The sequence below is a fragment of the Podarcis liolepis genome (genome assembly GCF_965112155.1).
Source record: "Podarcis liolepis genome assembly, chromosome: 2".
Lineage (NCBI taxonomy): Eukaryota > Metazoa > Chordata > Lepidosauria > Squamata > Lacertidae > Podarcis > Podarcis liolepis.
In genome coordinates this window covers 124,662,390-124,689,025 of record NC_139555.1, presented here as the reverse complement: position 1 = coordinate 124,689,025, position 26,636 = coordinate 124,662,390, and the positions used below count along the sequence as shown (strand labels likewise).

The 26,636-nt window shown below is 44.1% G+C and overlaps 1 protein-coding gene across 1 annotated transcript; it reads left to right on the top strand.

The window, feature by feature from the left end:
* Positions 1-5,710: 5,710 nt before the first annotated feature.
* On the top strand, positions 5,711-23,637 carry LOC310699300 (vomeronasal type-2 receptor 26-like; the record flags this gene model as incomplete). The annotated part of the gene is made up of 6 exons (XM_083486947.1): positions 5,711-5,728; positions 7,370-7,548; positions 8,657-8,819; positions 11,712-11,939; positions 20,793-20,919; positions 22,573-23,637. 6 exons carry the CDS (start codon positions 5,711-5,713, stop codon positions 23,481-23,483), a joined length of 1,626 nt encoding a protein of 541 aa, XP_083343073.1. The 3' UTR covers positions 23,484-23,637.
* Positions 23,638-26,636: the final 2,999 nt, after the last annotated feature.

Genomic DNA, 26,636 nt, shown 5'->3' with positions numbered 1-26,636 from the left:
TTTGTTCCTTAATTACTTGAGGGATATCTTGAGTGATTTCTTGAGTGATATTCTGAGTACCACTTAGGTGGGTCATTAAGTGTGGATTAGTTGCTAAAGCTTTCGTGTCTTGACCTCTTGAGCTTGTGAAGAGTTTTTCTGAGAAGATGGCTGTACTGCACTTAGTTGTGCTCTGGCTTGGCTTCGTGTATAGGGGCGAGCTGTGGTTTTGTGCCCTGTGCCCGCCAGATCTGTGTCGGGATTGCAGGGGGGTGCAGCATCTGGAGGTGCCACTATGGTTTGGCTACTGGATGGTGTCTGTAATTTATCTGTGGAGAGGGTCTGGGTTTGGGTCTGGTGTGGTTGATTGGTGATGGTGTTCTGTGTGCCTCTGGTTCTGGTGTCGGTTTTTGTGGGGAGGGCTAATTTCCAGATGTCTGGCAGGCGGGACGTGTCGTCACGCTTGTTCATGTTGTGAGGGTGTTTCTCTATCTCGATGGCTTCCATGATTATTCTCTTGTGGTGATGTTCCATGTTAAAGAGCAATTTGGAATCTGCAAAATTAATTTCGTGTCCTGTTTCTTTCATGTGTTGGAAAAGAGAGGAAGTTTTTTCTTCTTTTTTGACGGCATTCTTGTGTTCTGCGATACGTGCATTTATTCGTCTGTTTGTTTGTCCAATGTACGTGGCTGGGCAGACTTTGCAGGGTATTTCATAGACCCCTTGGTTTTCCAACTGGATTTTATCTTTGGGGTTTCTGAGGATATTGGCTATTTTTTGGTTGGTGCAAAAGGCTGTTTTGATATTGTGTTTATGGAGGATTTTGCTAATTTTATCTGTAGTGCCCTTGATATAAGGAAGGAGGGCCATGCCATTGTTTTCTTCTGTGTCTTGGTTTTTGGGGGGTGTTTCTTTTTGGATTAGCTTCGTAACCCTATTTTGCTGGTATCCATTGGCGATTAACACATTTGAGAGATTCTGTAACTCAGTTGTCAAGTGGTCTTTGTCAGCCAGGCGTTTGGTTCTGGAGATGAGAGTCTTGGCTACGGAGTTTATTTGTGCAGGGTGGTGGTGTGATTGTGCATGTAAGTAGCGGTTGGTGTGTGTTTTTTTCCGGTAGATAGTGTGTCCTAGGGAGCCATCAGGTTTTTTGTAGATTAGGACGTCAAGGAAGGGAAGTTGGTTGTTGGCTTCTATTTCCATAGTGAATTGTATTTTGGGGTGTAGGCTGTTGAGATGTGTGAGGAAGCTATCTAGTTTTTCTTTCCCGAAGCTATCTAGTTTTGCTTGGTAGTCCGATGTGTTCATCACAACAGTGGCATTACCTTTGTCTGCTGGGAGAATGATTATGTTGTTGTCTTTCCTCAGGTTGGTGAGTGCTTTCTGTTCTTCTTTGTGTAAATTGCTTCTGGGTGGTTTGCTGGAGCAGAGGATGTTGGTGACTTCAAGTCTGATTTTATTGGCTTCATCTGGGTTGATTTTGGTTAGGCTAGCTTCGACTCCGCATATGATGTTTTCCGTGGGGATGCGTCTCGGGGCGACTGCAAAGTTGAAACCTTTGGAGAGTACTTTGGTTTCAGTTGAGGTGAGGATCCTGTCTGATATGTTATGTACTGTTTGTTTCATGGGTTGTTGTGGAGGGTGGCTGGGCTTCTGGCGTTTCTCTAGTTTGTTTCACACCAACAAACTCCACAAACTAGAGAAACGCCAGAAGCCCAGCCACCCTCCACAACAACCCATGAAACAAACAGTACATAACATATCAGACAGGATCCTCACCTCAACTGAAACCAAAGTACTCTCCAAAGGTTTCAACTTTGCAGTCGCCCCGAGACGCATCCCCACGGAAAACATCATATGCGGAGTCGAAGCTAGCCTAACCAAAATCAACCCAGATGAAGCCAATAAAATCAGACTTGAAGTCACCAACATCCTCTGCTCCAGCAAACCACCCAGAAGCAATTTACACAAAGAAGAACAGAAAGCACTCACCAACCTGAGGAAAGACAACAACATAATCATTCTCCCAGCAGACAAAGGTAATGCCACTGTTGTGATGAACACATCGGACTACCAAGCAAAACTATCAAATCTACTCCAAGACCCTACCTACCAACCTATAAAAACAGATCCCACCACCTATCTGGAAAAAACCACCAAATCCAAAATAAAAGCCTCTCCTATCAGTGAAGAAATCCAGCTAAGAATCATCCCCAGAGAAAAATCATCCAGATGCCCCAAACTCTACGGTCTCCCCAAGATACACAAAGAAGGAACACCACTCAGACCAATAGTCAGCTCCATAGGCTCACCTCTACAAAATCTCGCTAAATTTCTCGCTAAGCAACTTCAGCCCTATGCGGAATCCATCGCTTCACACGTTACTAACTCCTTCCAGTTCATAGAAACAATAAAGAAGCAAAACCTACATCCCGATGACCTACTTGTGAGCTTCGATGTTGTATCTCTCTTCACACAAGTGCCCATTAATGAAGCCTTGACAGCCATTCAAAACAAATACAATCCCCCCGAATACATCCTGGACCTGACCAACCACTGCCTAACCAACACGTACTTCATCCACAACGGACAAAGATACAAACAGATAGAAGGAGCACCTATGGGATCACCCCTCTCACCGGTCATCGCAAATTTGTACATGGAACACTTTGAAACCAATGCTTTAGACAAGTCAGAACACAAACCCAAACTTTGGCTCAGATATGTTGACGACACCTTTGTAATTTGGCCACACGGGAAAGAAAAACTAGATAGCTTCCTCACACATCTCAACAGCCTACACCCCAAAATACAATTCACTATGGAAATAGAAGCCAACAACCAACTTCCCTTCCTTGACGTCCTAATCTACAAAAAACCTGATGGCTCCCTAGGACACACTATCTACCGGAAAAAAACACACACCAACCGCTACTTACATGCACAATCACACCACCACCCTGCACAAATAAACTCCGTAGCCAAGACTCTCATCTCCAGAACCAAACGCCTGGCTGACAAAGACCACTTGACAACTGAGTTACAGAATCTCTCAAATGTGTTAATCGCCAATGGATACCAGCAAAATAGGGTTACGAAGCTAATCCAAAAAGAAACACCCCCCAAAAACCAAGACACAGAAGAAAACAATGGCATGGCCCTCCTTCCTTATATCAAGGGCACTACAGATAAAATTAGCAAAATCCTCCATAAACACAATATCAAAACAGCCTTTTGCACCAACCAAAAAATAGCCAATATCCTCAGAAACCCCAAAGATAAAATCCAGTTGGAAAACCAAGGGGTCTATGAAATACCCTGCAAAGTCTGCCCAGCCACGTACATTGGACAAACAAACAGACGAATAAATGCACGTATCGCAGAACACAAGAATGCCGTCAAAAAAGAAGAAAAAACTTCCTCTCTTTTCCAACACATGAAAGAAACAGGACACGAAATTAATTTTGCAGATTCCAAATTGCTCTTTAACATGGAACATCACCACAAGAGAATAATCATGGAAGCCATCGAGATAGAGAAACACCCTCACAACATGAACAAGCGTGACGACACGTCCCGCCTGCCAGACATCTGGAAATTAGCCCTCCCCACAAAAACCGACACCAGAACCAGAGGCACACAGAACACCATCACCAATCAACCACACCAGACCCAAACCCAGACCCTCTCCACAGATAAATTACAGACACCATCCAGTAGCCAAACCATAGTGGCACCTCCAGATGCTGCACCCCCCTGCAATCCCGACACAGATCTGGCGGGCACAGGGCACAAAACCACAGCTCGCCCCTATACACGAAGCCAAGCCAGAGCACAACTAAGTGCAGTACAGCCATCTTCTCAGAAAAACTCTTCACAAGCTCAAGAGGTCAAGACACGAAAGCTTTAGCAACTAATCCACACTTAATGACCCACCTAAGTGGTACTCAGAATATCACTCAAGAAATCACTCAAGATATCCCTCAAGTAATTAAGGAACAAAAGAAGAAAAGGCACACTAACCTGGGAACTTCCTCTCTGCCCAGAACGTTGGAGGCTATACACCACACCCCCTCAACAGTATTTATAGGAACTCAAACACTGAGATCCTGCTCTGTTCCAGTAACAAGAAGCCGAAAGCACCAGCCTGAAGATGACGAGTGAGACCTCGTCGAAACGTCGCCTAGACACCCCAACTCTTACACGGGAAGACACCCGAAGACACCAAAACCTGCATATATATATATATATATATATATATATATATATATATATATATCCTTAAATTTTCTATTTCACCAGTAATGTTTTAAAATTTTCATACTTCTTATTATGAAGAAAGGTTTAGTTCACACAAGCATTTCAAGGTTTGAGTTTTAATTATGGGTTTACAAAAATCATAGCACTCAGGATGATCACAATAGTATTAAAAAAACCCATTGCAATCACTATAATATGAAACGCAATGGCATATAAATGAAGCAAACAATGGGAACAAATGTATCAAAACACCTGATACAATTTAATAAAGCCATAGTAACTCACTATTCTCAGGACACAGGGGTGCCGACTTGAATAAAATATTGGTTCCAGGTAAGCCCCAGCCCACATAATTGGTCACATGATGTGGGACATACCATTTGAATGGCAATGCCCTGCAAAAATTTTTATGTGTTCTTATGGAAGTGTGCTTTGGAGCCTCTCTAGACAGTGGCGTAGAGTGGGTTCTCAGCACCCGGGGCAAGGCAAGTAATTTGCGCCCCCTAACCCGTGGATTTTAGCACCGCGCCCCCCCCAGATGTTGCGCCAGGTGCGGCAGGCCCCCCCTGCACCCCCCACGCTACGCCACTGCTCCCACCACAAGTCTTCAGGACAGCCATCCGAAGGCTGGCGCGGGGAGAAGGTCTCTCCGCCCCACCGCCAGGCTTCGGAGCAGCCTTCCGAAGGCTGGCGGTGGGGCGGAGAGCCCTCCTCCCGCCGCCAGGCTTCGGAGCAGCCTTCCGAAGGCTGGCGGTGGGGCGGAGAGCCCTCCTCCCGCCGCCAGGCTTCGGAGCAGCCTTCCGAAGGCTGGCGGTGGGGCGGAGAGCCCTCCTCCCGCCGCCAGGCTTCGGAGCAGCCTTCCGAAGGCTGGCGGTGGGGCGGAGAGCCCTCCTCCCGCCGCCAGGCTTCGGAGCAGCCTTCCGAAGCCTGGCGGCAGGAGGAGGTCTCTCTGCCCCACCGCCAGGCTTCGGAGGAGGTCCGAGGACAGTGGGGAAGACGCGCTGCGCTTCCCCGCTGTCCCGGAGATTTCCCTATGGACCCCCCCCCCCAATGTTGCGCCCAGTGCGGCCGGCACCCCTGGCACCCCACACGCTACGCCACTGTCTCTAGATGTTGCGGTATAGAGGCAAACTTTGGCAAACCATTGGCAGTTTCCTTGGATTGCTCTGAAAGTTAATTCCAAACTTCCTTTCCTTGTAAAAGGCTCATTTAAAGCAGGTGGGCATGGCTTGACCAAAACAGTCTGGCAGGCCAAGTGGGGAGGACCTGGCAGGTGTAAACTGGCCCATGAACCAGATGTTCCCACCTCTGTCCTAGAAGGAACCCTTGATCTGGACTCTTGTGAATGTGTTTTTCCCCAAGGTTTGACCTGCTCAGCTGACCTCTCTGATATCCTCAGAGTCTGGCGCTACATCTGGTGGTTTCTGCAACATGTTTTACAGTAGCCCTGCAACTGCATATGATATACGATATGTACCAGCTCCATCTGGTACGTAGGTTGAGACCCTATCTGCCTGCAGACTGCCTCGCCAGAGTGGTGCATGCTCTGGTTATCTCCCACTTGGACTACTGCAATGCGCTCTACGTGGGGCTACCTTTGAAGGTGACCCGGAAACTACAACTAATCCAGAATGCAGCAGCCAGACTGGTGACTGGGAACGGCCGCCGAGACCATATAACACCAGTCTTGAAAGACCTACATTGGCTCCCAGTACGTTTCCGAGCACAATTCAAAGTGTTGGTGCTGACCTTTAAAGCCCTAAACGGCCTCGGTCCAGTATACCTGAAGGAGCGTCTCCACCCCCATCGTTCTACCCGGACACTGAGGTCCAGCACCGAGGGCCTTCTGGCGGTTCCCTCACTGCGAGAAGCCAAGTTACAGGGAACCAGGCAGAGGGCCTTCTCGGTAGTGGCGCCCTCCCTGTGGAACACCCTCCCACCAGATGTCAAAGAGAACAACAACTACCAGACTTTTAGAAGACATCTGAAGGCAGCCCTCTTTAGGGAAGCTTTTAATGTTTGATGTATCATAGTATTTTAATATTCTTTTGGAAGCCGCCCAGAGTGGCTGGGGAAACCCAGCCAGATGGGCGGGGTATAAATAATATATTATTATTATTATTATTATTATTATTATTATTATTATTATTATTATTATACTCTTTATTGTCATTGTCCCATACAGAACAACGAAATTGAAAAAATCTACACCAGACATTCAAAAACCAAGAAGCCTGCTATCCCAGCTATCCCAGCCTGGTTAACCCCCTAAAAACTCTGATACCCCATAATTAAATACAATATACTCTCACAGAGACTACCTTACACTGCATTTAAAACCAAAATCGCATTTGGATAAAAACTGTTTCTCAGGCAGCTAGTCCTAGTCTTTATAACCCTGTACCTTCTTCCAGAAGGCGGCAGCTGAAAGAGATCATTTCTGGGGTGTGCACTATCCTGCACTATCTCTGCAGCTTTCTTATGGCACCTGGAAGCATAGATTTGATCCAAAGTGGGAAGAGTGCACCCAGATATTCTCTCAATAGTCTTTACAACCCTGGAGAGCATTGTTTTCCCCCTGAAAAATATGGAGCCACATTGAAAAATCAGGAGGTTGCGGAGTCAGTTTTTCTTTCCCTTATAATTATCAAAATCATAGCAGTTTTTTTTTTAATCTTCTCAACAAAGCTCCAGGGATTTGTCAAAATATTGCCTTGGAGCCCATTGAAGTAAACATCTGATTCAAGAGCCCCATGATGTAATATCTTGTATCTGAGCTGCAAAGGGCTAGTGCATAAGTATCTCCCTTACTATTGAGAGCTTGGGTGAGAGTTTTGTACAGACTACACAGGTGTGAGGTTGACTTCCATCCCCTTCATATTGTAAGTCTTGGTTGGGCTCCATCAATGTTAGGAAAGCCACTGAACTTTGCTTAAAGAATCATAGAATAGTAAGGTTGAAAAGGACCCACGGGTCATCGAGCCCAACCCACTGCAGTGCAGGAATCTCAGCTAAATCGTCTAGTTTGGCTTCATCTACAATCTTCCAACTGAGAGGAGCAGTTCCATGGGAGAGGAATGTTCAATGCAGACAAGAAATGATACCATTTTTGCTCCTTTTGCTCCTTCAGCCCTACGCAGATTTTGGCATGGTGGAAGTGAAATGCCCCCTGACTTTAGAGAGAGAATGGATTGACCCATTCAATTATTACAAGCCAGGAGATCACCTCATCAGTGCGGTCATTTCTGCGACAAGAGCTTTATTTCATTCATACATCTTCAATAAGTCTCCCTCTACCAGCTTCAGACTGTAAGTCAACCTGGTTACTGCTGCTCCACAAGCTGACAGTTGAATGAACCCCAAATATTCCCAATGACGGGGCTCTTTTGTGCTCCTGTTAATCCTTGTCCTGTTTTGTCTTTGGGGAGAGATTCAGCAATGCATCAGCGCTGAGGCACCATTGACTGCATGGCTTGTCTTTTCAGATGTTGTCATTAGCAAGGTCCCCTTCCAACGGTAAAGTATAGAAATGTGCGACAAAGCAGTTCTTTCTTGGTTTTGAAAGTGGAAAAGGGCAGGGCACTCTTTCCGGGTGATCCCGATAGCTGCTTATTAAATAAGCAAATGTTGCCCAATGCCATGTTTTCTGTTGGAACGTAGGACCAAATGCACTATGACCTTTTAGCAACATATCAGCTGTCCATAAGTTTTCAGCTAGGGGAACACTGGAGAGTCACTTCCAGATTACCTCTTGACTGAGTATTCATTCTGATCTGTTTCCACAATGTTTAGTGGGGAAGTATATGACACTTGCTATTTCATGAGCATTCATACTGATTGGGTTGTGTACTATGTTGTTGTTGTTTAGTCATTTAGTCGTGTCCGCCTCTTCATGACCCCCTAGACCAGAGCACGCCAGGCCCTCCTGTCTTCCACTGCCTCCCGCAGTTTGGTCAAACTCATGCTGGTAGCTTTGAGAACAGTATCCAACCATTTTGTCCTCTGTCATCCCCTTCTCCTTGTGCCCTCCATCTTTCCTAGCATCAGGGTCTTTTCCAGGGAGTCTTCTCTTCTCATGAGGTGGCCATAGTATTGGAGCCTCAGCTTCATGATCTGTCCTTCCAGTGAGCACTCAGGGCTGATTTCCTCAAGAATGGATAGGTTTGATCTGTGTACTATGACAATGCCTAAATGCACTTTTCTATCACACTTTATTCTTCTTGGAAGTGTGTTTATTGTCTCTGGCCTACAATTATTGCAACTATTTTTGATCATTTTATTTTGGCAGTAAAGCAGCCACAAAGTACTGGAAACTTCTGTCTCTCTTGTTTGCCATTGAGGAGATCAATCAGAACTCCAGGCTCTTAGCCAACACCACTCTGGGCTATAATATCCATGATAACTTTTTTCATGGAAGGGTGACGTACGAAGCCTTGGTAGACCAGCTCTCTTCTGGGCAGGTGAACGTTCCAAACTACAACTGCGGAGGACAGAATAACTTGGTTGCTGTTCTTGAAGGAGCTGAGTCTCACAACTCCATCCAGATTTCCAGGATTCTGAGTATCTATAACATCCCACAGGTAGGAATGGAGAGAGGTGTGGCATTTTCTGTCTGAGTCTAATTCTAGAGAACACAAAAGCTATGTATAATTTGCATAGTGTTAACATAATATCTTCCTCTTCAGAATGAGGAAGACCTGGGATGTTAGGGTTTTTATTTTTAAAAGCTGTCACAAACAATTGTGGGTTTTTTCGGGGGGGGGGGGTTATTGGAATTAAATGATACTGATGAACTGACTATGATGAATACATTAAATGGGGGGGGGACCCTCAGTGACAAATATTGGAATTTTTCTAATGTCCCAAGTATTGGATTAACCTATTTCACTACTGTAGCATCCCAGGTCGACATGAGCAATCCACTCCTACTCCAGAGTCTTGCTCCTGATCAATGCTGGTTCAGACCACATAAACACATATGGGGACAAAACCAATAGCCACTGACAGGGAAAGAAGATTTAGGATGATAGCGGACAGTGTGTTTTGGATCGCAGGCTTAAGCTTCTTTCTTTTTTCTATTTAATTAATTGTAAGAGGAAAAGATGGGGGAATGAATGCCAGTAAACAGATGGGCTGTCGTTTTAGGCAAAAACAGCGGAAGAGTGGGAATGTTCAGCTGGGAAGCTTCACTCTTTGAAGTCATCTTCATGTCAAATGGTGGTTCTCAGCGCTCTCTATATGGGGAATAAAGGGGAATAAACGAGGTCTCTAGTATAGGTGGACATGCCACTAAATATTTGGGAAAGTAGATATGTTTTGAAGAAGAAGAAGAAGAAGAAGACGAAGAAGAAGAAGAGTTTGGATTTGATATCCCGCTTTATCACTACCCAAAGGAGTCTCAAAGCGGCTAACATTCTCCTTTCCCTTCCTCCCCCACAACAAACACTCTGTGAGGTGAGTGGGGCTGAGAGACTTCAAAGAAGTGTGACTGGCCCAAGGTCACCCAGCAGCTGCATGTGGAGGAGCGGAGACGCAAACCCGGTTCACCAGATTACGAGTCTACCACTCTTAACCACTACACCACACTGGCTCTCAAATCACATTAAACATGATAGAGATAGATGATAGAGATAGATAGATAGATAGATAGATAGATAGATAGATAGATAGATAGATAGATAGATATAGATATAGATAGCATAACATTTTGAAAGTGTCTAAGTGGCATACGACAACAAGAAGCCTACTCAGATGCTTTAAAGTTTGAGGTAATTTTAACCTGTTTTACTATTTTAACCTTCATATATTTTAAAGTATTGCTATAATTTTTCTTGATTTTTTTACTTTTCATAAACTGCTTTGAGAGCTGTTGTTTCAAGCAGTGCATGCATTTTATGAAATTAATAAACTATATATGCAAATAAAGTAACAAAGAGTAGTAAAATCGTAGTATTAAAGCCTATTAAGAACAAATAAAAACAGGGACCCAGGGAATTCCTAGAGATTAAAATCCCATCTGATCTTACGTGTCAAGTCATTGCCTCAGCACAAAGATTTGCATTTACAAGGTAAATAGTTTTTATTTGGAGTAATAATAATAAAAGGCTTTGATCCGAAACAAGTCAACCATCTAACTTCTCTTGCTAGGTCAGTTATGCATTTGTCTCCCAAGTTCTCAGTGATAAGAGACAGTTCCCTTTTTTCTATCGAATGGTCCCCAAAGAAGAAGCCCAATATTCAGGGATTGTCAAGCTGCTCCAACACTTCAGATGGACGTTCGTTGGTCTCTTTGCTCCAGACACCGACAACGGAGAGAGATTCTTAAAGATGTTGCTGCCTCTACTCACTGAGAATGACATTTGTGTTCCCATCTCACAGAGCATCCCCCTAGTTGACAATCAACCTGTGAATATCAGTTTCCTACCATTCCAAAGGTGGAGACAAGTCAATGTATTTCTTTACTATGTAGAAACTAATTATTTATCCCTGGGAATCATAATTATAGAAAAAACATTCAACCTCTTAAAACCCAAGACAGGGAAAGTCTTGATCACCACGGCTATGTGGGACATCTCCTTGGAGTTAAATTACAGTGGCTTATCTTTCCAACACATCCACGGCATTCTTTCTTTCTTTTTGGAGACAAATAAACGGGCAAAATACGGTGGTTTTCTACCCTTCCTCGCTGGTATTAAAAAGTTTTGGGAGGGAGCTTTTAATTGCTCCTATTCAAAGCATGCATTCTCAGTGAAAGGCTGGAGAAGATGCAGAGAGAGGGAGAAACTGGAGATGCTTCCCCAAGACGATCTGGAAAGGATCCTCTCTCTAGACAGCTACAGGATCTACAACACTCTGCAAGCCGTGGCTCGTGCCTTAAATGCTGCATATTCATCCAGATCTAAGCAGAGGGCAAAGTACAAACTGGAAGTTCAAAGGCTACAGGCATGGCAGGTATTTCATTCGTGAGAATCAGTTATACCATTCCAGAACCATTTCCTTGGATTTGTCTGAGAACATGTGTAGTGTGGGGAGGTAAAAATTTTAGGGACCAATTCAGGTCACTTCAGAAATGGGTCTACAAAATATCACTTTCCCAAGCAGAAGCTTAAAGACACAGCTACTTGAGTCTGCACCCAGCCCCAGGTCAAAGGAGATCTAAGCATGAAATGGGCAGAATTGGATTGTTGTTGTTGTTTAGTTGCTTAGTCATGTCCGATTCTTCGTGACCCCATGGACCAGAGCACGCCAGGCACTCCTGTCTTCCACTGCCTCCCGCAGTTTGGTCAAGCTCATGCTGGTAGCTTCGATAACACTGTCCAACCATCTTGTCCTCTGTCGTCCCCTTCTCCTTGCGCCCTCCATCTTTCCCAACATCAGGGTCTTTTCCAGGGAGTCTTCTCTTCTCAGCAGAATTGGATAGCCAGTATAATTTCCCCTTATTCCAGATGATACTCTTTTCTCTGCCATTCTAGCTCCACCCTTTCTTGGGAAACTCCCAGTTTTACAATTCTTCCATGGATGGAGTATATTTGGATGAGAATGGGGAACTGGCAGCTGACTTGGACATTGTGAATTGGGTGAAGTTTCCCAACAAGTCCATCCTTAGATTGAAGTTGGGGAGTATCAACAGACAGGGATCCCAAGATCTACAGTTCTCCACTGACCAGGATGCCGGTGCATGGCCCAAAGGGCTCAAACAGGTGAGAGAATTCATCTATTTTTCTATGGTATTTCCCACCTCAACAGCTCTAATTATGGTCTACCTCCACATGCCTGTCAACATCTGTGGGAGATTGCAGTCAAACATAACTATGATTGAGTGCTAATTTGTGCATGAAGACAACCCCTGTTCTGTATTGTATTGAAGGATAGCTCAACAATACTACAACCAGAGCATAGCTAACTCGAGCCCCCTCTTTTCCAATGAAAGAGGAAGTGAAGCCTTCTCTTCTTGCCATGTTGCTCTCTACATGTCATGTAAATGACCAAGGAGGATGTGCCTAAGCAAGCTCCAAGCTTAGCATACAAGTTTGGAATGATATACTGTATTTTCTACTTGAGTACCGTATTTTTTGCTCTATAAGACTCACTTTTTCCCTCCTAAAAAGTAAGGGGAAATGTGTGTGCGTCTTATGGAGCGAATGCAGGCTGCGCAGCTATCACAGAAGTCAGAACAGCAAGAGGGATCGCTGCTTTCACTGTGCAGCGATCCCTCTTGCTGTTCTGGCTTCTGAGATTCAGAATACTTTTTTTCTTGTTTTCCTTCTCCAAAAACTAGGTGCGTCTTGTGGTCTGGTGCGTCTTATAGAGCGAAAAATACGGTATTTTGCCTTTGTTCTCCTTGCTGCTGCTTGGATAAATGCATGAATCTGAACTTTGGAATGTTTCGTAAGTAAAGCTTTTTAAACTTACTTAACAGTATTAGCAGCCTACATTCCTAACACTTCACTATGCTGTTTCACATTGTGGGTTTAAACTCTGCAACTGGGGGCTACTAGAGAGTGAGTTTATCCCCCCCCCACACACATGTTATTTACTCCACACATGTGAGTCATAAGGATTCATATTTTCAACATCAGCATCCAGGATTTCTTTTCATTTAGTAGTAAAGGTAAAGGTAAAGGGACCCCCGACAATTAGGTCCAGTTGTGACTGACTCTGGGGTTGCGGCGCTCATCTCACTTTATTGGCCGAGAGAGCCGGCGTACAGCTTCCGGGTCGTGTGGCCAGCATGACTAAGCCACTTCTGGCGAACCAGAGCAGCGCACGGAAACGCCGTTTGCCTTCGCGCCGGAGCGGTACCTCTTTATCTACTTGCACTTTGACTTGCTTTCAAACTGCTAGGTTGGCAGGAGCAGGGACCGAGCAACGGGAGCTCACCCCGTCGCAGGGATTCAAACCGCCGACCTTCTGATTGGCAGGTCCTAGGCTCTGTGGTTTAACCCACAGCGCCACCCACGTCCCCATTTAGTAGTAGGTCCCTATTAAATTGTACATGTAGCATTCAGATGTTTGTGGTGTAAGGAGGTTGCTTTTTTAGTAACCAGATGAAGTGGCCCACATTTCCTCCAACCCCTGCCCTAATTAAACTGGAAACGCTTATTAATAATAATTTATTATTAATAATTTATTATGCCATTATTATTCCCTTCATTCATTAAATGCCCAGGGCAGAGTACAGAGAAAATAGGCATATGAATTCCCTTATCTACAGTGCTGCAACAGTGAAGGCTCTGTTTCACATTGCTGGGAAATATTCTACACTAATCAATGAGTCTGTAATTGGATCATATCCTATGGCTCTCAGTGTTTACCTTGAAGTCTTCTGAGAACTTTGGTTCTGATCCAGTTATCATATGTTCCCATTTGATAATTTGTCTTCAGTAGCAAACATGGAGCCTGTGTAGTTACTGGAGGTTTGGTACTATGCAAATTTCAGTGACACTCTCAATTTTCATATATTTCAGATTTTCATTATTCCAGTCTTGAGTTCAGCTCCCCACAATTCTGCATCAGACTGACATTAAAAAAAATTAATGTCCTGATTGCCAGTTTAGTACAAATTTCTTTTAACACTCACTCTTTTTTTCCAATACCAAAAATTCTCAGAGAACTGGTGAAATGTCGTTCCATTTGGCTTTCCCCACAATGAACAACCTGGTAGCTACAGTTTCCACCTGCTGCAGCCTCTGGATGGTTTTGAAGGGTAGCTCTGTTACGATATAGAAGCAATGCGGCCGCGAGCTGGTAGCTTGAAAGCAAAACATAATGGGAATGTTGGGACTGTTCCATGGGAAACAGAGGGACAGTCTATTCACAGTGCGAAGCACCGGAATTAGCTCAGAGTGTAATATGAGCTGTACAGGAAGTACAGGAGGAGTTAGTGTCTCGGCTGTTGGAGTTTGAAGAGAGCAGACATGGTTTTTGTAACGCTGCAAAGAAAGAAATAAAGGCATGTAAATACGTTTCTGTTTATCTCTTTCCCCTGCCCGGGGGGGCAGGAAAGAGGGGGTGTGTTCTTCTCACGCTGAGAAGGATCGCCTATCGCGACCTAGCCTTTATCCTGCCGGGGAATGCAGACAGGGAGGTCAACCGGAGATCAAGCCGGGTGCCTGGAGAGAGTGGCTAGTTTCTCCTGATAAAGGCTTGATTCCCAACAAGCTCAACAAGAGTACAGCCAGGAGGTTATCAGAGCATAGAAAACTGCGTCCAGACTAACCCTGTCTTAGGAACTATCACAGCTAGTGGACCTGCAGGAGCTGGAAATAGCCACTGAACGTCACTGAATTCACTTGGACCGCTAGCAGCTATGTGTTGCGGAGCGCCACAACTTTAATTGATGCTTTTAACTAAACATAAGGCTAGAATAGCTAGAAGAATTGATTAATATTGTGGCCCTCCCCAACCTTGTACCTCATTGCCATACACACACACACACATTTTTATTGGTTTTTAAAAACATATTTCCAACAAACATATAACATAACTTCTTATCTTATACAATGTTTTAGACTTCTGTCAACACCTCTGATGATTTTTCATTCTTTATCACTTAATTTCTTAATTTCTCTATTACTCTTTCTTGCAATATTTCAAATAGTCCTCCTTACAAAACTTCTTGCATGTTAGGGTGTGAAACCTAAGACGCTGGCAAGTTAGCAATGTGATGTGACTTTAAGTAGTCAAGCTCGTTAAGTTGTTAAGTTGCTCAGTATATAAAGAGTGTTTGTTTTCTCTGCCTGTGGGGCGTGAAGCAAAAATGTCCGAAAGCTCCGGAGGTGTTTCTGTTATCTTTCTGCAATAAACCTGTCTTTGGAAAGACAGGCTTCCCTGTGTCGTTATTTCTTTGCTGCTGAGACTCTGAAGCTTGTACTGCAACAAGAATCTCTGCACTGGACTTAATTAATGCTCTGCAAAGAGAGCTGTTGCTGGTGGCGCAGCGGAAGTGTTTACTGGACCAGTACACAAACTCTCTTAGGTTATGGATGGATCCTTCTACGTTTCTACGGCTGTATTGTGTGCAGAGAAAGTGAAAGCAGCTTTCGGATGAGAGAAGACCGGCTTGGTCGTAAATCCAGCTCTTAAAAGGCTTCAGAGGAGGCTGGAGGCGTCTGAAAAGTGAGTAAGACAAATCCCAAGGGGAAAGAGAAGAAAGGGCACACAGAGGGAGTAGCAGCAGACCCCAAGAATGGCAGTGGAAAATTTCCAGGTTCCCTTTACAAAGTTGAACTCTGCTAATTACGTGCAGTGGTCTAAGAGGGCTCAAGTCTGGTTGGAAGCCAAAGAAGTGTGGGCTGACTATGTCCAGAGGCGAAAGCCCTTTGTGGCTGTTGCAGCAGATGCCACAGCAGAGCAACAGGCTGCTGCACATGCTCAGAACAGGGAACATGATAAAATGGACACTAAAGCTAGATGCATGTTGATGGTATCGATAGACGATTCCCAATTACCTCATGTGGAAAATTTAAGGTCTGCATTTGAAATTTGGGAAGCTCTTAGGCGAATTCACCATAGAGCCACGCCCGGAGAGAAGGTGAACATTATACGTGCTTTGTATGAGTTGAAACTGAAGCCAGGGGATAGTGTGGTTGAACACACGTCACAGATGACTGAGTATTTCAACCAACTGTCATCTTTAGGTGTGAATTTTCCTGAAAATATTAAAGTTTATACTCTGCTTAGCAGCCTGCATGCAGGGTTTGAAAACTTAGTACTAACTTTACAAGTTTTGCCAGAGGACCAGCTGAACATGAATTATGTGACTGGTAGATTGTGTGAGCAAGAATATCAACATCATCGAAAACGTATTGATAATTCAAATACCCCAAGGGTTGGATGTTCAGATAATTCCCAGCGTGGGGAAACTAGCAGGCAGAGCTGTAAGGAAGCCTCACAAGTGTCTGCTATGGCCAGCAAGTCATGTTTTCGATGTGGCAGCAGGTTTCATTTGATAGCAAAGTGTCCAGAAAAGCAACAGGAATTTCAACAGTCCAAGGCCAGTTTCCGGAGTTACAGGGGAAGACGACATGAGAACTACAAGAATCAACGATCCAGAGGGGGAGCAGGTGCTGATAAGGGACTATCTGCAATGGCAGCACAACAGAGTCCTAAAAGGAGTCAACAAACTTTGAAGTGGATAATTGACAGTGGAGCAAGTCACAGTTTAGTTCCAGCGACATCTAGGGGCCGCTTGATGAACTGCAAGACATTGCCAGTTGCAAAAACCGTGACTATAGCAGACAATAGTAAACGAGAAATGAACCTTAAAGGCACAATTTATGTTAACTGTTTGCAAACTAACCTTCCTGTTTTTGTTCTTCCAGGAATGAAGAATGGACTTTTGAGTGTGTCATGCCTGGTAAAAATTGGTTTTAAGGTTGAGTTTGAAAATGATGTGTGCACCATTTTGAAACAGGGAAAGGAGCTAGTTAAAATTCCCTGTGAGGATGGGCTTTTTGTTTTGGATGAAGAGCAGTTAGCAGCAGGTAGATGTTCAACAGGTGAAGCGCAAGCTAAGTGTGTAAATAAGGCTCCTCATACAGGTTGTGCACATCTACTACACAGAAGGTTAGCTCATATATGCTTTAAGTATGTAAGCAAGATGCCAGATTTAGCTGAGGAGTGTAACATTAAACCCTGTCCAAATTTTCTGGATTGTTGTGCTTGTAAACATGCTAAGGTTAAGACATGTAACTATCCTAGATCTGATAGAGTAAGCAAGAAACCCTTTGAACTTGTGCACACAGACGTGTGTGGCCCTATGCCAGTCAAATCGCTTGGAGGTGCGAGATTTATGCAAATTTTGGTGGATGACTTTTCAAGGGCTAGTTGGGTTTTCTTTCTGAAAGAAAAATCACAAGCAGCTTCCATCCTGATGGACTGGATTGAAGAAGTTGAATGTAAATTTGACACCAGGGTACGTAAAATACAATCAGATCGTGGTGGGGAATATGTGAACCACACGCTGGAGACGTGGTTAAAAAGGAAAGGTATAGTTCATAGACTTACCAATCCCTATTCACCACAGGAGAATGCAGTTGCCGAAAGAAAATTTCGAACTTTACAGGAAGCCATTGCTGCTTTGCTGTTTGATTCTGGTCTTCCACAGCGTTTTTGGGCTGAGGCTGCACTGTATGCGAATTATACTTTTAATAGAGTGTACAATAGCACAGTAGGCAACACTCCTTACTTCATGCTGTTTGGAAAAAAACCAAAAATTGATCATCTAAGAGTTTTTGGATGTCGTGCTTATGTGCTGGTGCCTAGGGCACAACGTAGGAAAGGCGATCCTAGGTCTAAAGAAATGTTTTTCTGTGGTTATCAAGCAAACACAAAAGGTTGGAGATTTGTGAATGTAGAAGGCAATCAAACGAAAGTCACAATCAGCAGAAGTGCGGAATTTTGTGAACAGGATGGTTGGAATAAGATTCATGGGAATCCTGACATACTATTTGATGTGGTGAACAGTAGCAATGAAACTCAGGCCCCAGGGCAGGTATTAGTTCCAGAACAGACTGAGGAATTTGAGTCTGAGGACAAGGGTGAGAAATCGCCTAGTTCACCCAAGTCTGTAAAGTCAGAATCTTCTAGCTCTAAAAGTTCACCTGTACAGCAAGAGAGACGTGTAAAGTCAGAATCAGAAAGTTCTTCAACTACTAGTGACAAACAGGTGACGACTAGTGATTCTGGGTCAGAGGGGGAAAGTGAAGGAACATCGCAGGAACCGTTAAGGCGTTCTCAGCGTACCAACAAAGGTAAACCTCCTGAAAGGTACCAAGCTATTAGTGTTTGGGCTGGTTTGGCAAATTGCGAACCTGAAAGTTTTGAGGAGGTTGAGCAATTACCCCAGGAGGAGGCCAGTAGGTGGCGTGAGGCCATGCAAAAGGAGTTGAATTCTATGAAAGAACTGGGTGTGTTTTCCATCACCAAACTGCCAGAAGGTACCAAGGCAGTAAGTTGTAGGTGGGTGTACAGGATAAAGACAACAGCGATGGGGAAACCAGAGTACAAAGCAAGGCTTGTAGCTCGAGGTTTTACGCAAAGAAAGGGGTTACATTATTCCGAAGTCTATGCACCCACTTCAAGGAGTGAAACTCTACGGGCACTATTAGCAGTTGCTGCTCAGAAAGGGTTCAAAGTGAATCAATTTGATGTCTCTACAGCTTATCTTCATTCAGACTTGGCTGAAGAGCTCTATATGGAGCTACCGCCAGGATTGAAAGTTGGTAAATCAAATCAGGTATGGAAACTACATAAATCTATTTATGGACTCAAGCAATCTGCTCATAATTGGAATGAGTGTTTGAATGACGTTTTGGTAGGCATTGGTTTTAGCAGGAGCAAGGCTGACAATTGCTTATATTTCAGAAATTCAGGAGATGCTCAAGAATCTTTGCTTGTTTATGTAGATGACCTGATTTATACTTCAAAGACACAAGAACAAGTAAAAAAACTAGCCAAAGAGTTAAACAAACACTTCAAAGTTAAGAATCTTGGTGATGTGAAGGTCTATCTTGGTGTTCAGATAGATAGGACCAAAAATGGCAGTTTTCTACTGAATCAAAAAGGCAAGATATTGCAAATGTTGAAAAAGTTTAACATGACGGAGTGTGCAGGTGTTAGAACACCAATGGAAATGGGTTTTGTAAAAGACAATGAGTTCAAGGATAGTGCTGAATTCAAGCGTGCTGAAATCTTTCAGTCAGCACTGGGAAGCTTACTTCATCTTTCGCAATGGAGTAGACCTGATATTGCTTATGCTGTTAACTTACTCAGCAGAGAAGCTTCGAAACCTAGTGTAAATGCATGGAAAGGAATTCAAAGAGTGTTAAGATATTTACAATACACCAAAGATTTTTGCCTTGAATTATCTTCGGAAGGACAAGCACAGATTACTTGTTGGGCAGATAGTGATTGGGCAAATTTAAAGGATAGAAAATCAGTGTCTGGCTGTGTAATAAAATTTGGTAACTCTCTGATTGGGTGGAGATCCAAGAAACAAAACCTGATTGCTTTGTCGTCAACAGAAGCTGAGTTCTGTGCCTTATCTGAGTTATGTAGAGATCTAGAATTTTACAAATGCTTGGCACAAGAGATGTATGAAAAGGCTATCACTCCAATCACTGTATGGGGTGATAATCAACCGTGTCTTAAGTTAGCACAAAATGGGCAGTTTAAAGGTCGTACAAAACATTTGGATATCCGCTTTCAAAATGTTTGTCAAACTGTAAAAGCAGGAATTGTTAAATTAAATTACTGTCCCAGTCATGAAAATCAAGCTGATGGTTTTACAAAACCGCTTGGGTTTCAGCGGCATGAAAACTTTTGTGAAGAAATGGGTCTGAAGTAATTTTTGTTTTTTGTATTGCCAGCGAGAGGGGGTGTTAGGGTGTGAAACCTAAGACGCTGGCAAGTTAGCAATGTGATGTGACTTTAAGTAGTCAAGCTCGTTAAGTTGTTAAGTTGCTCAGTATATAAAGAGTGTTTGTTTTCTCTGCCTGTGGGGCGTGAAGCAAAAATGTCCGAAAGCTCCGGAGGTGTTTCTGTTATCTTTCTGCAATAAACCTGTCTTTGGAAAGACAGGCTTCCCTGTGTCGTTATTTCTTTGCTGCTGAGACTCTGAAGCTTGTACTGCAACAAGAATCTCTGCACTGGACTTAATTAATGCTCTGCAAAGAGAGCTGTTGCTGGTGGCGCAGCGGAAGTGTTTACTGGACCAGTACACAAACTCTCTTATTGCAGTCCTACTAGCGTATTCTGTTCATTACAGAAGGTGGAGTCTCCTCCTTTGGAGGTCTTTAAGCAAAGGCTTGACAACCATATGTCAGGAGTGCTCCGATGGTGTTTCCTGCTTGGCAGGGAGTTAGACTCGATGGCCCTTGTGGTCTCTTCCAACTCTATGATTCTATGATTCTATGATTACAATTGCTTTTCAAATAGTTCATATATTTGCTCCAGTCTTCTAAGAATCTCTGGTTCTGCAGGTTTCGAATCCTTCCTGTTAATTTATCTAATTCTGCATAGTCCATCAATTTCATCTGCCCTTCTTTTTTCGTCGGTAATTCCTCTTGCTTCCATTTTTGTGCCAATACCTTGTGCCTCATTTCCATGCCAAAATAAGGCCTATACCTGAAGGGGCGTCTCCACCCCCATCGTTCTGCCCGGACACTGAGGTTCAGCACCGAGGGCCTTCTGGCGGTTCCCTCATTGCGAGAAGCAAAGCTACAGGGAACCAGGCAGAGGGCCTTCTCGGTAGTGGCACCCACCCTGTGGAATGCCCTCCCACCAGCTGTCAAAGAGAACAACAACTACCGGACGTTTAGAAGACATCAGAAGGCAGCCCTGTTTAGGGAAGCTTTTAATGTTTAACAGACCACTGTATTTTAATTGTTGGAAGCCGCCCAGAGTGGCTGGGGAAACCCAGCCAGATGGGCGGGGTATAAATAAATTGTTGTTGTTGTTGTTGTTGTTGTTGTTGCTATTCTGTGGCCTCATTTCCATGACAAAATAAGCCTAACCTATTTTCCTTGGCGCCCCCTTGTCTTTATGCTTAGACCCTGCCTCCTTCCAGGTGCACGGAAAGCTGCAGCCCTGGATCTGCCAAGGTGGTTCAGGAAGCAAAGCCACTCTGCTGCTATGACTGCCTTCCCTGTGCGGAGGGGACCATCTCCACTCACGAAGGTGGGATGAACTCCGACATGTAGCAATATTCTCAGGAAAGGGGTCTCCATGTTGTAGAATCATTTCTTTAGTAATAGAAACATGGTTGAATATTTTGTGGAGAGTAGGTGTGAAGTCTGTGAGCAGTGCTATTTTTCTAGAAAAAGAAGTGACAGAGCTCACCACGAACATCTCCCTCGTTCTCTTAGGATAGCAATGGTGCCCACCTGAGAGGTGCAGGAACTGAGTTCCGGTTGAAAAAAGCCCAGTCTGTGAGATATAAAGCAGTGATCTGCAACCCAGGATGCCTGAGTTCTGCCCTAAGATTCATTATTTCATAACTGTTCCAAATTTACAGGTGAAACTCAAAAAATTAGAATATCGTGGAGAAGTTCATTTATTTCAGGAACTCAACTTAAAAGGTGAAACTAATATATGAGATAGACTCATGACATGCAAAGCGAGATATGTCAAGCCTTTATTTGTTATAATTGTGATGATTATGGCGTACAGCTGATGAAAACCCCAAATTAACAATCTCAGAAGATTAGAATATTGTGAAAAGGTGCAGTAGCTATTCAATCCATAACACCTGCAATGGGTTCCTGAGCCTTTAAATGGTCGTCCCTGCTGCTTGTGCACCTTTTTCTTCCACACTTTCCCCTTCCGCATAACTTTCCATTAATGTGCTTCGATACAGCACTTTGGGACTATCCAACTTCTTCTGCAATTACCTTTTGAGGCTTTCCCTCCTTATGGAGGGTCTCAATGATGGCTTTCTGCACAACTGTGAGGTCAGCAGTCTTCCCCATGATTGTGCTTCCTACTGAACCAGACTGAGAGACATTTAAAGGCTCAGGAACCGATTGCAGGTGTTATGGATTGAATAGCTACTGCACCTTTTCACAATATTATAATTTTCTGAGATTGTTAATTTGGGGTTTTCATTAGCTGTACACCATAATCATCGTAATTATAACAAACCTTTTAAGTTGAATTACTGAAATAAATGAACTTTTCCACTATATTATAATTTTTCGAGTTTCACCTGTAAAACTGTTGTCAGGATAAGGGGTTTCAATATTGTTTAAAAAGTTGTATGGACAATAAATAAATGAATACCTGTCACCCCAGGAACAGGAATGACTAGAGGACCTCTGGCCGGTTCATTTTTCTCTCCCCAAACCATGTGACATAGTTTTTTACTACCTTGAAGGAAGGCTTTCTTCATTGTGGTGTTCTTATTTGGCGATCACTCGTAGCCGAGTAAGATTGTCTTCCATGAACACTGTTTTAACATTGAGTCCGTAAGTGACTGTGGGGGCCAATTCTGGATCTACACGTCCTTCCACAGTGGGGACATTGGTTTCCGGGTGAGAGTTGATCACGGTGTGGATTTGCCAAGCGTGCCTTCCTCTTAGCATGTTTCTTCTTAGCATGTTGGAGTGTCTTCAAAGCCCATGACGCCTTTGGTCAAGGCAGTTCTCCAGTCCCAACCTCCTTGGTCATGTGCAATGATTTTTATGGAATACATTTTTTAAAAAGTAGGGCAGTTCAAGTTTACCCCCGATGGCACACCCCTGATGGATGCGAACAAAGACAAAAACAAATAGTAGAGACCACTTTCGGTTTATCTTTTGCAAATAAAAACCCATATTTGTATTGTCTTTGCAGATGCAGAGCATTGCTCAAGGTGTGCTGAAGATCATCATCCAAACCAGGACCGAGATCAATGTGTACCCAAGATTGTCACCTTCTTGGCTTATGAAGAACAATTGGGAATCCTCCTAGCTTCCTTTGCCGCCTTCTTAACTTTAACCACAGGTTTAGTGCTGGGAATCTTTGTTGACTATAAAGACACTCCCATAGTCAAAGCCAACAACTGGGACCTCTCCTGCATCCTCCTTGTCTCCCTCCTGCTTTCCTTTTTATCCTCCTTCCTGTTCATTGGAAGGCCAAGGAAAGTGACCTGCCTTCTCCGACAAACAGCCTTCAGCATCATTTTCTCAGTTGCTGTTTCTTCTGTGTTGGCAAAAACCATCACTGTGGTTCTGGCCTTCCTGGCCACCAAGCCAGGGAACTCAGTGAGGAGATGGCTGGGGAAGAGTTTGGCAAACACCATTGTCATTTTCTGTTCCACTGTCCAAGTGGTCGTCTGCAGCATCTGGCTGGGGATCTCTCCTCCATTCGAGGACTTTGACACAAGCTCCCAGGTTAAAGAGATCATCCTGCAATGCAATGAAGGGTCTGTGGCCATGTTCTATGGTGCCCTTGGCTACATGGGCTTCCTGGCTGCCATCTGCTTCACGGTGGCTTTCTTAGCAAGGAATCTGCCGGCAGCCTTCAATGAAGCCAAGCTGATCACCTTCAGCATGCTGGTCTTCTGCAGTGTTTGGGTGTCCTTTGTGCCCACCTACCTGAGCACCAAGGGAAAATATATGGTAGCTGTGCAAGTCTTCTCCATGCTGGCCTCCAGTGCTGGACTCCTGGGCTGCATCTTCATGCCCAAGTGCTACATTATTATATTGAGGCCAGATCTAAATACAAAGGCATATCTATCCACAAAAACTAAATTAGAAAACTGATTCTTCTTGAAACTGTTTTTCAGATGTGTTGTTCAGCAAGTACAGCATCAAACTTCAGATTATGTCAGAGGATTCTGCTCCTCACCACCTCTGCATCCATACATGTGGGATGAGTAGATGGAATGTTTTAATATAGTCTCCCACCCTGCTTTTAATGTTTAGTCCAAATCTCCTTTCTTGCAACTTGAATCCATCGATATGGTTCCTACCCTCCAGAGCAGGAGAAAACAAGCTTGCTCCATCTTCCATATGACAGCCCTTAAGATATTTGAAGGTGAACCATCGGAAGTGGCTATTAGAAACTTCAAGGTGGCATAAGAAGATGGTGGAGGACAAGACATTGTGTAGTGCCCAAGCTGCATAGTTGTTGTTAAGGTCAAACCACTAGGGCAGCATGCTACAATTTAGGAAGAAAATGGACATGCTAGATCATACTGGGCAATGTGTTCCTGGTGATGCAAAGCTGTCAGCATCTGTGTTTGAAACTGAAATACTTTATTGTCACTTGTGCAATTTGTATACAGTGAGATTACACGAGCACCCTCCACTCAGCTCTCTTAGTCTTATTTCCCTTATTTCGCCAGTGTGGTGTAGTGGTTAAGAGCGGTAGTCATGTAATCTGGGGAACCGGGTTCGCGTCTCCGCTCCTCCACATGCAGCTGCTGGGTGACCTTGGGCCAGTCACACTTCTTTGAAGTCTCTCAGCCTCACTCACCTCACAGAGTGTTTGTTGTGGGGGGGGGGGAGGGAAAGGAGATTGTGAGCCGCTTTGAGACTCCTTAAAGGGAGTGAAAGGCGGGATATCAAATCCAAACTCCTCCTCCTCTTCTTCTTCTTCTTCTTCTTCTTCTTCTCATTTACTGACGCACACCCACCAAACCCGAAAGTCAGTTGCCCTGTTGTTATCTTTTCATTCAGCAGCCTAACAGCCCAGGGATAGAAGCTGTTCTTTACTCTGTTGGTGTGACTAATAATGCTTCTATATCTTCTGCCCAAGGGCAGGAGATCAAGAAAGTGCCGGCCAAGGTGTGAATCATCCCTGAGAATTTTCCTCACTCTCCTGAGGCAATGTTCTTCCGCTATTTCATCCAGCGGATTCACAGGACAGCCCATAATATCTTGTGCTGTGTTCACCACCCTCTGTAGGCACTTCCTATCAGTTGATGTCAAACTAGCGTACCACACCGTGATGCAATATGAAAGGGCACTTTCTATTGTGGACCAGTAGAAGGAGATCATCAAATGTTGATTGACATTGTTCTTCCGCAATACTCTGAGGAGATGGAGTCTCCGCTGGGCTTTCTTAACCACCTGGGTTGTATTTATTGTCTCTACATCTTGTACGATCGAGAGCTTAATCCCCTGTTAGGAGACCCTGAAATGGGGAAGTGCAGAGAATCTGTGAAGAAAAAGGTTTTAAAAGGGGGAGGAGTAGAGAAGAAATAAGAGCAGCCTAACCACATGTCCTCTTGAACCCCATCTCTCTTGACTTATTTGATCAAGCAGAGAGGTTTTACTGGTTGGTTCCAGAGCATGGTTATAGCACCTCATTGTGTAAGACAGTGGCCCCTGTCACTCTGAAAGATGTGGTGATGCAGACTTCTAAAGAACGTGTTCATTTGAGCTAACCAATGTCCAGTTAAAAGTGTTAAGCTGTGGGTGAACATATCAGACGACACAGCGATTCTCCAAACAGCTCTTGTTTATTCACAGGTCAGAACAGAACTGAACTGAAGGGTTCAGCCAGCCTGCTTATATAGAGCTCCAGTACAATGTAACTGTAACAACTTTCTGTAACTATCCAATCACTGAACATCACTTTCGATCCCTTGTTTGCCTATGTGGACCTGAACTATCTACAGTATCCCCCAGCCGGCCCAGGGTGAGAACTTCAGTACATAACAAAAAGTGTCCCCTTTCTTCTGAGTAAATCAGTACACAAATTTTAGAAGATGGGAAGGCAGCTGCAATCGAACTCACACAATGTCCTTGGCAGAGGAAGCCTCTAACCATGGAATAATAGAAGCACGTGGAAGAGAGAAGCTCCTGATGGAGACTTCTGTAGTCTCTTCTGAACCACAACATGTTTCCCTTCCTTCCCACACAGTCTCATGCCTGAGATGATTCCAGCCACTTAGCCAAGCACCCTTTGGGGCCCCAAGTGATTTATAGTAATAATAATATTAATAATATTTGTGTAACTAGTTTGTGTAACTAGTTTCTATCAAAGTGCCAAGCCTATTTTGGCACTGAGTGGTATATAAATTCCTGCTTTCATTATGAATAATAATAAAATAAGCATTGGGGGAAATATACAAAAAATGTCTCAGAACATCAATTTGTGAAGAGGAGGTTTTTTTAGCGGCAGCTCAAAAAGCCAATGCAATTCTGGGCTGCATCAATAGGAGTATAGCATCTAGATCAAGGGAAGTAATAGTGCCACTGTATTCTGCTCTGGTCAGACCTCACCTGGAGTACTGTGTCCAGTTCTGGGCACCACAGTTCAAGAAGGACACTGACAAACTGGAACGTGTCCAGAGGAGGGCAACCAAAATGGTCAAAGGCCTGGAAACGATGCCTTATGAGGAACGGCTAAGGGAGCTGGGCATGTTTAGCCTGGAGAAGAGGAGGTTAAGGGGTGATATGATAGCCATGTTCAAATATATAAAAGGATGTCACATAGAGGAGGGAGAAAGGTTGTTTTCTGCTGCTCCAGAGAAGCGGACACGGAGCAATGGATCCAAACTACAAGAAAGAAGATTCCACCTAAACATTAGGAAGAACTTCCTGACAGTAAGAGCTGTTTGACAGTGGAATTTGCTGCCAAGGAGTGTGGTGGAGTCTCCTACTTTGGAGGTCTTTAAGCAGAGGCTTGACAACCATATGTCAGGAGTGCTCTGATGGTGTTTCCTGCTTGGCAGGGGGTTGGACTCGATGGCCCTTGTGGTCTTTTCCAACTCTATGATTCTATGATCTCACACTACATTGACTTTGCTCGCACAACTCCCATCTCTGATACTGGCAGCCTAGCCTGTACTGGTAAACCTGGGCACAGAGCCTCCACCCAGAGGAGCGGTCTACCATGTCCTTTGCCCCTCAACCACACCAGACAAGGTGTTTATACGCTGGTATATTGTGTTTTAAATTGTGTGC